The 11,081-nt window shown below is 31.4% G+C and overlaps 2 protein-coding genes across 2 annotated transcripts; one reads left to right on the top strand and one right to left on the bottom strand.

The window, feature by feature from the left end:
• LOC21385463 (proline transporter 2) lies at nucleotides 1-3,826 on the top strand. The gene is made up of 7 exons (XM_024163744.1): nucleotides 1-532; nucleotides 1,005-1,229; nucleotides 1,325-1,419; nucleotides 2,045-2,234; nucleotides 2,425-2,549; nucleotides 2,790-3,005; nucleotides 3,421-3,826. The coding sequence occupies exons 1-7, from the start codon at nucleotides 427-429 to the stop codon at nucleotides 3,796-3,798; spliced, it is 1,335 nt and encodes a 444-aa protein (XP_024019512.1). The 5' UTR covers nucleotides 1-426; the 3' UTR covers nucleotides 3,799-3,826.
• A 2,214-nt stretch (nucleotides 3,827-6,040) lies between these two features.
• On the bottom strand, nucleotides 6,041-8,555 carry LOC21385462 (O-fucosyltransferase 19). The gene is made up of 8 exons (XM_010095198.2): nucleotides 8,460-8,555; nucleotides 7,956-8,028; nucleotides 7,739-7,815; nucleotides 7,512-7,600; nucleotides 7,280-7,412; nucleotides 6,922-7,154; nucleotides 6,349-6,825; nucleotides 6,041-6,260 (listed from the first exon to the last, which is right to left on the bottom strand). The coding sequence occupies exons 1-8, from the start codon at nucleotides 8,553-8,555 to the stop codon at nucleotides 6,041-6,043; spliced, it is 1,398 nt and encodes a 465-aa protein (XP_010093500.2).
• Between the last annotated feature and the right edge of the window lie 2,526 nt (nucleotides 8,556-11,081).

Raw genomic sequence — 11,081 nt, 5'->3', positions numbered from 1 at the left:
CAGAGTGACCCATAACAGAAATAGTGGGCGCCCCCTTATATATAGCTCTCTTACTCGACCATTCCTCTTTTCATCTTCAAACCTCCCATAAATACATACAACAAATAAGGCGAAAAAGAAAACATTTCATTTAGTTTATTTGTTTCGATTTTTGATTGATTGATTTATTTTTTAAGTGGGGCGCTTTGCAGGGTGTGTAAAAATCAAAACTCAAAAAAATCAAAAAAAAAAAAGAAAAAAAAAAAAAAAAGAGAGAAAGGGCTTTGTGGGGATGCTAGAATTTAGCGGGGAGACACCATAAAAAGTACGCTGGCTGTGCTATATAATATATGTGAGGAGGAGGAAGTGGTGGTGGTTGCGGTTGCCGAGGAAGAGGAGACCCAGTTGCTCTTGGAAACAAGAAGAGGAGATTTCCGAGAGCTTCCGATGGCTTCTCATGGCGCCTCCGATCTCGATTCTGGTTCCCGAAAGGTCCACGATGAGGACCACCTCGCCATTGAAGTCCCTGAAACCGCTCATCAGATTAGCAGCGGTTCGTTTCCCTTTCTCATCCAATCCATTTATCTGTTTTTCTTCTTCTTTCCTTTCTTGTTTCTTTTTTTTTTCCCCTTTCTGGTTGCGCATTCGGATTTGGTTTGATTATTATTTATGTTGTTTTGCATGGTAAATTTGTTTTCTTGCTTAAATATGAATCCTTTATTTTGTCGAATCGTATTTTCTTTGTTTCTATGTTGATTCTTATCCTTTTTCCTCTTTCTTTATTGTTTTCGCATGAACAGGAATACATAGACACACATGAATAAATAAATCCACGCACATATGTGTGCTTCTCATTGTTCATATTCATTTGAAAAGATTATGTGAAATTATTTTTTTTTTGTCTATGGGATGAGTAATTAATCAAAAGACTCATGAGGTTTTGATTTTTAATTGCTCTCTCTCTCTCTCTCAAGGCAGAGATGACAAGATAACTAATTTGAGATGTTGGAATTTTTGAAGTTTAGATTCGTGGTTTCAAGTGGGTTTTGTTCTGACCACCGGGATCAACAGTGCATACGTTTTGGGATACTCAGGAACCGTCATGGTTCCTCTGGGTTGGGTATTCGGCGTAGTTGGCCTCATCGCCGCGACGGCGATTTCGCTGTATGCGAATACTCTCGTTGCCAAGCTCCATGAATTTGGTGGGAAAAGGCATATCAGATACAGAGACCTTGCAGGATTTATATACGGTATGTCGAATGAATGTCCAAAAAGAGAGTGACTTTTTGATCCTTCTTTTTGTTGAATTTATCTCGTTTAATTGGTTTATGATTTTTCTTTACAGGGAAGAAAGCTTATTCTCTCACATGGGGGTTGCAGTATGCCAATCTTTTCATGATCAACACTGGATTTATCATCTTGGCGGGTCAAGCACTAAAGGTGAATTTTATTTTGAGTAAAGTTTTGGAGAATTGTGTATAGAGAAATTTCCTAAATGAATTAAAAAACATATCAAATTAAAAAAAATAATAATAAGTATTTAACAGAATCTGATAAAAATATAACGATTTAAAACTGTGCCCTTAATGTTGGTAGCATTATCAGTGATGATCAGTGTTACGGCACTTCTAAGCTTTTTTCATTTATCGATTCTTTATGTTGACTTTTGCGCATGACGGTGACTAATAGCTACCCAAATCAGAGAAAGTCTGGGTGATGATAAGTAAAAATGACTTTCTCAAGGATAAATATTTTTCTTCTTTTACAACACATTTGCTAGTGAAATACTTGCTTGTCCCCCACTCTTCATGTTGATCTGTGCTCATGACAATGATAAACTACCGAAATAAGAAAATTTTGCATGATACAAAGAATAAATAATCCTCAAATAGATTAAGAAGGAACAAATATACTGATGTTAAACTATTATGCTTTTCTTAATATAACATAATTAGTCTGGAGAGCATTTTTCTAGTACACATTCTACCATAAAATTCTCTGTAAACGATTTTTTATTAGTACTTTTTGTTTCGTGAAACATTTTGTGCATATATTTGCCTTGCAGGCTGTGTATGTTCTTTTCAGAGATGACCATTTACTGAAGCTCCCATACTGTATTGCCATAGCTGGGGTTGTTTGTGCACTGTTTGCCATTGGTATACCACACTTATCAGCTCTTCGGATTTGGTTGGGATTTTCAACATTCTTTAGCCTTGTATATATTGTTACAGCATTCGTGTTGTCGCTTCGAGATGGTAATTATAAGCTTGCTCTTTTCTTTTTTGCCATACTTGGATTACCAAGGTTTTCTTTTGTTGAAATTTCCTGCAGCTTTTTCTGTTTTTATTTTTTGTTCTTGTCTGTCCCTTTTTGTTTATTGCTCAAATTGTCATATTTCAAGTTGTTAGCTTGAGCCCCAAATAACTAATAACTTTGATAATGCAGGAATTAAAGCACCAGAAAGGGATTATAACATCCCAGGTACAAGAACAGACAAGATATTCACCACAATCGGAGCAGCTGCAAATCTGGTTTTTGCTTTTAATACAGGAATGCTTCCAGAGATACAGGTAGCTGGACATTAAAAGGATGTTTGGTAGAGGGATTCGTTCCCTGATTCAAATCATGATTCGTGGTTCGCTATAGTATTCTCTCTCATAAAAAATTCACATAAATCGAAAATAATTCGAATCACATGGTTTGAATCCTCTAACCAAACGTCCTCGAAGTCCATGATTTATCTTACTTTTTTGCCTCTCCTTTTAAAACTCACTTCCCTTTTTTTTGTTTTGCTATGTTTTTTCTAACAGGCAACAGTTAGGAAGCCCGTTGTTGGGAACATGCTAAAAGCTCTCTACTTTCAGTTCACAGTCGGAGTTCTTCCCCTGTATGCCGTTGCTTTTATGGGGTACTGGGCTTATGGATCTTCGACTTCGACTTACTTGCTCAACAGTGTCAGTGGTCCGGTTTGGATAAAGGCAGCGGCGAATCTCTCCGCCTTCCTGCAAACAGTGATTGCTCTTCATGTAAATTTTCTCTGTCCTCACTTTTTATTTTTTATTTTTTTTTTCAATCTTTCTGGTTCTTGTTCAAAATTAATAACATCTCCAATTTAGTGCCAAATCAGCGTTTCAATGCTAAATTTTAATAGTTGATTAGGAAAACCATTCATTTTATTTTAAGTGTAGGATGTGTCAAGTTTTTGTCATTTGATTGTATTCATTTTTTTGTTTAATTATTATAATGTTGTCATTTTCATATTATTTAAAATTGTTTTATTTTACAAGTTTCAATATTGTATTTAAAATAGTATTTGTGTATTGGAGTACAAAATAGAAAATCATGTCAAATGATTTCATTTCACACTTTCTAATGTCAAATATAGTATTGACATTGACAATTTTCATTGGAGATGGTCTAATATTTTTCTTGTACTTACAGATATTTGCGAGTCCAATGTACGAATACGTGGATACGAAATTCGGAATTAAAGGAAGTGCATTAGCACTTCACAACTTGGCGTTCAGAATCATGGTAAGAGGTGGATACCTTGCCATTAACACACTGGTTGCGGCCCTTCTGCCATTCCTTGGAGATTTCATGAGCCTCACCGGAGCCATCAGCACATTCCCTCTCACGTTTATCCTCGCAAATCACATGTACTTGGTGGCGAAGAAGAACAAGCTCACTTCTTTGCAGAAGCTCTGGCATTGGCTTAACGTTTGTTTCTTTGGTTTTATGTCTATTACAGCTGCTATTGCAGCCTTGAGGCTCATAGCAGTAGATTCCAAAACTTACCATCTATTTGCTGACCTTTGATAATTGATATTGTGATTGTTTCGTCAAATGTTTTCTCTTCATAGTCATACATCTCGGGTACCAAATTACATATTGCAAATGCCTTCTAACCCCAAAAAAAAAAAAAAAAAAAAAAAGAAAGACATTTGAGTACTGGATAGAAGATTTATAAGTTCCATATAGAGATTTTTGTTTTTTTTTTTTTTTTGAAAACTACCGACGAAAATTCAGTTAAGTGTAGCTTATAAACATTAGAAAGCGACTGAAACAAATAACAAACTCTTGTGGATAAAGAGAGAAGTAAAACACAAGAATTCAAGTTCAAAATTTGTTAACTAGATCCAGAATTTTTTGCCAAATTTGTCTGTTTCACTTAGAGCAGTTTTCTGGTAACTTCGGCCGTTGATTGCTAACCTAGGCCCAACACTAGGATTACTACTTTTTTTTGGCTGAAACTCTTTGCATTTCGAACTCGTTCTGAAATGATTTTATTTTTTGTATAAAAATAAAAATGAAAACGTTTTCAATCTCAGACATAAATTATTTTTAAAAATACGTTTGGTAGTTTTATTAAGAGATTATTTTCAATATAAAAAAACCCATTAATGTCTCTCTATCTGCTCGAGAGAGGAGAAAACAAAACAAAAAATGAAAAATGACTAAAAGTCATTTTTCATTTCTCTCCCATTTTACACTAAACTAAAAAATCGCTTTCATTTCCCTTTTTTGTCTTTAATTATGCCAAATGCCGTTTTAGAATCGTTTTCATTTTTTCTTTCTCGAAAAACATGAAAAACAAAAATAAGAACAATTCCAAACACGGCACTTGATTCTTTTGCTTTCAAAAAAAAAATCTCTTGTTTCTTTTAAATCTCCTTTGATTATAGTCAGTTCACAATCTATCTATTTTTCTTTTTGTCAAAAAGAAAGAATGTAATCTGTTTATAAATTACAGCTAACGTTAAGTATATTTGACCCATGGGGAAATTATAGCAGACAGACCATTTTTAATTAAAAATATTTATGATAAATAGCTTATTTTAAAATAGTTATGGTAAATAATATATTTTAAAATATTCATGATGAATAACATATTTACTATTCAATTACAAAATAAATCTATTCTTATATTTACTTCGCAAAATGAATCATTTACTGTAAATATAACCTTAAAAAGAAGCTATTTAGCTCATTCTCTCATCAATCTATAAGAGAGTATAATTTGAGGTAATGCATGATGGGAAAATGATGATGAGAAATGCTAGCATATTATAACTGTTTGATAGGTGAATTTTACTATCTTATTTTTAATTTAAATATTATTAAAGTATATTAGTAAAATTTACGTGTTAATAATTGTAGAAAGTGAAAGAGAGTGATAACAAAAAGTAATGATATCATTTCTCAAATGATGATAGTAATAGAGTCCACTTATTAAACGTTGGACTATTGGAGGGAGCAGATGGAAGGGTTTTAGAAGAAAATTCAAGGACCCTAATCTCTTCACTTTGGATAATTTTGATAAATACTCTTTGAAAGTGTAAGGATCAAGATTTTCTCTTTATTCTTGATTTATAACTTTTTTAGTTAAATAATTACACTAATAAAAATGTATTTATCAAAATAAAAATCTAAACTCATATACTCTTAAAAATAAATTCTCCATTTTTTCCATCACCTTTTGACTATTTGTCTACCGTTGATAAAATGAAAAAATGATTAACGTTTGGTTCATGGATTCGAATCATGTGATTAGAATCATTTTCGATTTACGTGTGTTATTTGTGAGAAAAAAATACTGTAATAAATCATAAACTATGATTCAAATCATGGTTTGAATCCCCCGATCATAATTGGGCAGTGAAGAACAATAATGGGAAGAAAACGACAATCGAGAATAATGGGAAAAAAAAAGACTATCGTGGGAAAGTAAGATGTCTCAAGTCGTGGACAAAACTTTCCATATAAAAATAATAATAAAAAAAAAGTTGAATTACTAACAGCTATAATTGCTTTTTATTTTTATTTTTTAAAAAGTTATTATAACTTTTATTGCAAACGACAATTAGCTGCAAACAACAACTGCTATAAACAATCCTGGAAAATATACCCCTTTTGTTAACAAAACTCATGCATTTTCTCAAAAAAAAAAAAAAAAAAAAAAAACTCATGCAAGATATGCAAAATTGCAACGTGTGGAATTCAAAATTTTAATAATTTACAAGTAAAAAAATTTTCTATTTACTATGAGATTGTTTGTTAACTATTGATCAGCTTTGTTTTCATTGGATTTCTTACACATACAACCAGCAAGAGGATTTGAGTAGAAGTTCTCTTCCAACTTTTGCGGTTGCCGGGGTTTCTGGCTTCTCACAGATGGTGCTCCAATCCTATTTGCATGGAGGCTCTTAACGGAGGAAGAAAATTCTTCCCAAGTAATGATATTCTCGTCCAATTTATCAATCAATTTCACAAAATTTTTCCTGCATAAAAATTTCCGTTGTAGAAGATGAGAATCACTACGCGTAAATAAGGCGAATAAAGAATTGAGAATAGCAAATAAAAAAATACCTGTCTGGGATAATTGTTTTGCGAAAACCTTCGAAAGTCCTATGCCCTTGCAATGCTCTAGCCATATTTCCGGGATAAGAGTAGACGAAAACATCGCTCTCTAGTGCCACAATATAGTCCATAGCTGCAAGCTGATTTTGAGCATTTTCAAAAGGCTTTAACTCCTCTTCTGTTGCTAAATTGTGTTTGTTGTATAGGTTAGGATACTTGTCTTCAAGATCTCTCATCCCTCGTTGGCCGTAAATTTTTCCTCCGACAACGTAAATCTTTGTGTTCGAAGGATATCCCAGTGCCTCGAGAAACACAGCGACCTCTCTCGGTGTCATCGGACAGTTCCCATGAAGTCGTTGCTCTATCGGGTTGATCTTTTTTTCCTTCCAGTGTTCAATGTTGTACCTCATTTGTTTCAACTCTTCATGCTCAGCTTTGCTTAAATTGTAACTGCAGCCCGTGAAAGCAAGCATATCCTTCTCATATCTACAAACAATTTTTATAAATATGTTGGTTAAAAGAAATAATTCAAAATTAACTATCCGTAAAACTTGTATATTTTTAATAACAACTTTTAGCCACCTTAAGTGAAGAGCTATGAAGGGATTTGTTCTATTGTTCCTCAATCTGTTAACCAGTGTCTTCCCAAGCTGTTCAATTTCTTTTCTGAACCTTAATGCCTCGTACATTGCTCGACAACGAAGCCTTTGAGTCACGCCATTCACATTATTTGCTAGTCGGGAATCTGTGCGCATGAACTCAATCACCTTGTATTTCTTTAGTTTTTTACGCATTTCACCTCTATAATAACTGAGCTGTAAATAATGAAAAAAAAAAAAAAAAAAAAAAAAAACAACACTGTAAATTTAAAGGAAAAATTAAAAAAAAAAAAAAAAAAAAAAAAAAAAAAAAAAAAAAAAAATCATATATTTGCACTTACCCTTGACCAAGAATTTGGATTTAGACGAAAGGGAGTGACTGATTGTAATTCTAAGGGAAGTGACTCTTCAATTCTTATATCACCCTTTAAGACTTCAATGAAATTCTTCCAGTCGAAGATATCTTTAAAACCACTACCAAATCAAAATTCTCAAAATTAAGTAAATCCTTTTCTACAAAATTGTTTTTGCTCATAATTGAGACAGAATAATAAATTAAGTACCCTAGCTCACCTGAAATCGTTCCAATAGGATGTGTGATCTAATGAAGGCAAAATCAAAGTAGCATTCATAAGTTTTGCTACTGCAACCACGTCACTTATCTGCAAATATATAGTTCATTAATTCACCCATATTATTAAGAAATTAAACCCCACAAAAATTGAGAACAATATAATGATGAGACCTTGCTGATAAATTATAATTATGGCATAATTAACTATTAACATGGCTCTTATTACCCCAAGTTTCATTTGATTCAAACCCCCGTTGGCATTAGCCAGGATATAACCATCTGTGGCATTAGCAACTCCTTTTCCTGCAATTTTAAAAATAAATTATGAGTACACTTTTAACTCACAAAGATACAATTAAGTTGGCATTATTGTAAGTTGAGAAACAATTAGATCAAAGAAAGGAAAATTAGCAATAAATTGGGAAAAGTTATTGGATACATACTCTTTTCTGCCTTCGTCCGGTTAATGCATTTTTGGTAATTCTCACTATTTGGTTGCTTCCAAAGATCAGAGCCCTGGTAATATTTCCACGAAATTTAATGAGAACATACACATTAATGAAGTTTACAATATGAATGAAAAATTTAAGCAGTAGTACCATGCACGAGTTACATCAAATAACGTACAATATCATTTACAAATTTTTAAGACTTAATAAGGTATGTTATTTGTTATGTGCAGAAAAATAAAATTTCCAGCTTCACAAGACAAACAACACATGATTTCTTGATATATAGAGAATATTTATTCCTCTAAGAAGCTAAAAACCCTAATTCAACTGGGCAAATATCTTAATTATACTGCTAAGTGATCGGTTGATAAAAATAAAACAAAAAAAATAAAAATAAATAAATGAAAAGGTAATTTTGATTTTTTTAACAAAAGAAATATTAGAAATATATTACGTATTAGCTAATTAATTTCATATTATGAATAACAATCTGACCAGAAAGTTCTCCGACGTCGACGACATATTTTGTGCAACTGTGGCAGGTGGATTGGTGATTCTTTCAGTACTCACCGCAATATGTGGTTGCACCATTGATGTCTCTTCAAATGAAAGTTCAACTAAACTAGCGTTTTTCCTATTTCTGATCAGGACATCTTGAAACGCTTTGATCCATCCAATGAATGACAAGAGCACGAACAACACAAAAATCCAGAAAATCCATCCTCTCATCCGCCTTAACATGAGTTTCGGGAAGCTACGCACCCTGCGCCTTATTATCATGTTTTTCTTTGCTTCTACATGTTGTTTGCATGCGGAATTATGATGTAAAAAAAAAAAAAAAAAAAAAAAAAAAAAAAAAAAAAAAAAAAAAACGAGGAACTGAAGAGGAAGATTAAGTTTCCATTCAAAAAAAGAAGATAAAGAAATACACGTATAATTATCTTTAGCTTCTCATTTTGAATTTGAAAGCTAGATATCAAAAATACGAAATAATGGCAAGGATAACAAATGAAAAATAACGATTATTAGGTTTAAAAGCAAACTAAAATTAGAGTTTTTTTCTTTTTTTTTTTGTGAACATTTTTTTAATAGCGCAAGATATAGGGGAGAGTATTAAAAAAGGATTAATTTAAATTTTATGAATTGTGTTTCATTTATCATATTTAGATATTTTTCTATATATATATATATGTGCAACGGGACTTCTTGTTTATTAAGACGTGCTAAATTAATTAGTTAATTACATCGAGTATTCCTAACTTCTAGCCTTCTATCACTTACTATTATTAATGCATGATTGAGTCACTTTCAAAAAAAATAGCTAGGGTATCTTACCAGCCAGAGAAAAAAAAAAAGAAAAAAAAAAGCTAGCTATATGCGGGATCAGCATAATTTCAGATTAATTTACATATGGACCTTAAAAATAAGCCTAAAGAAAATCCAGTACCGGATAAACTTTACTGATAAAAAAGATTATTAACCTTTTTTTTTTTTTTTGCTTTTTCTCTTTTAATATTAGAAAAAATTTCCACCAGTAAGTCAGTCTAAGATAATCTGTTTTTTTTTTTTTTTTTCAAAAAATTATCCTTTAAAGAACCCTTAAAAAAAGTTATCCCCTACGAAACTTTATAGCATCCACAGTTAATTTTTTTATTTGAAATATTTTTCACAAGCAAGTCGGTCTAACATATAACCAGTTTTTTTTTTTTTTCTTGCATTCTAAATAATTAAGTTTATTCAAACATATCCCATAATGAACCCTCCAAAAATTAAAAAAAAAAAAAACTTACTTGATCCTTTCTTAACTTCAATCTCGGACCACGATAATTAAAGAAATAGAGAAAGAAGAAGAGAAGAATATCTGTATTCAATTAATCATCAAAGTCTAAAGTGAAAAATACAAATACACTCACTATTTATAGACTGATAAATCTGCACAACAATAGGACTCTGAATATAATTCAAACTCAAATAATTCTAAAGTAATCTTAATAAGACTTAAGTAATCTTAATAAGACTCAAATAATCTTAAAAGATAAATATTAAATAAAATAACTTAAAAATAACTCTAATTCTAGAACAATTCTATGATCTCCATTCAAGATCCCACACCCTTCCATTCTTTTTAAGATCTAGATTCTAGTATTTTTATTAGCCCTCTTGATTTCTCATTCGACTAGCCTACCCATCTAATCCTCTAATTGCACGCTCGCTTTTGCGGAAGTCTAAAAACCTGCTTTTAGATCTTCCAAGTTATGCGGTTTTCAGTTATCAATCTTTTTGGAATGTTTTTTCTTGCTTAAGAATATATTACCGTTGGTATAAAATATTATAATAATTGTTGTGTCATTTTGTAGTATAAAACTTGAAAATCATTATAATAATCAGCTATATAATTTGACTATTCTTAAAAAATTAATGTATTTCAATTCCACTTTTTTTTTTTGTTTTAAAAAAATAATAATCCACTTTTAAACTTGCAGCTAGTGTACTGTTATTCAAACCTTTACTTTTTCTAATGAAATTTACAAGAGATAATTACACTATACGTGGTAAAATTTCATTCCTTGAGTCGGGGTTTAGCAAAATTTTTATAATATTCTAAAAGTAGCAAAAATGACATAGTAATTATCATCATGATATCACATATTGTGTATATATAATCATATTATGACAATCATTATGTTAAATGCCATCAAAATTTTGTCATTTTTGTAATATTTTTAATTTTTAATTTTTAATTTTCTTTACTATTCATTGTTATAAGATGAAGAAAATTACATATTCTACCTTTTTAAGTACCCGACTTACTAAAAATATTAAAAAACTCTACTCCTAGACTAGTTCTAATCTAAAAAGTAGAAATATATTGGCTAATGTTAAGAAGTACAAATAAAATGAGCTCCGTTTCAGGAGTATTTTTAAAAGAGACAAGTACGTTACCTGCCACGGGTCTGGACCTTGGATCGAGTTCTACCATAAGTACATAAATTATTGCATTTTCTACGACAATTTTTTTAGACTAAAATACCCATAAGTCAATTAGGGTTTTATTATTATTATTATTATTATTATTATTATTTCCTCTCTCTACCTCTCTTCCAGCTGTTCTATGCA

This window comes from Morus notabilis, unplaced genomic scaffold, assembly GCF_000414095.1.
Source record: "Morus notabilis unplaced genomic scaffold, ASM41409v2 Scaffold1819, whole genome shotgun sequence".
Lineage (NCBI taxonomy): Eukaryota > Viridiplantae > Streptophyta > Magnoliopsida > Rosales > Moraceae > Morus > Morus notabilis.
This window is presented reverse-complemented; position numbering and strand designations above follow the sequence as displayed.

Coding starts and splice junctions, on each gene's coding strand:
- LOC21385463 (XM_024163744.1), top strand. CDS start 427: ATGGCTTCTCATGGCGCCTCCGATCTCGATTCTGGTTCCCGAAAGGTC. Junction 2,550..2,789: donor GAATGCTTCCAGAGATACAG/GTAGCTGGACAT, acceptor TTTTTCTAACAG/GCAACAGTTAGGAAGCCCGT. Junction 3,006..3,420: donor AAACAGTGATTGCTCTTCAT/GTAAATTTTCTC, acceptor TTGTACTTACAG/ATATTTGCGAGTCCAATGTA.
- LOC21385462 (XM_010095198.2), bottom strand. CDS start 8,555: ATGGTGCAACCACATATTGCGGTGAGTACTGAAAGAATCACCAATCCA. Junction 7,601..7,738: donor TGAATCAAATGAAACTTGGG/GTAATAAGAGCC, acceptor ATATATTTGCAG/ATAAGTGACGTGGTTGCAGT. Junction 7,155..7,279: donor ATCCAAATTCTTGGTCAAGG/GTAAGTGCAAAT, acceptor CATTATTTACAG/CTCAGTTATTATAGAGGTGA.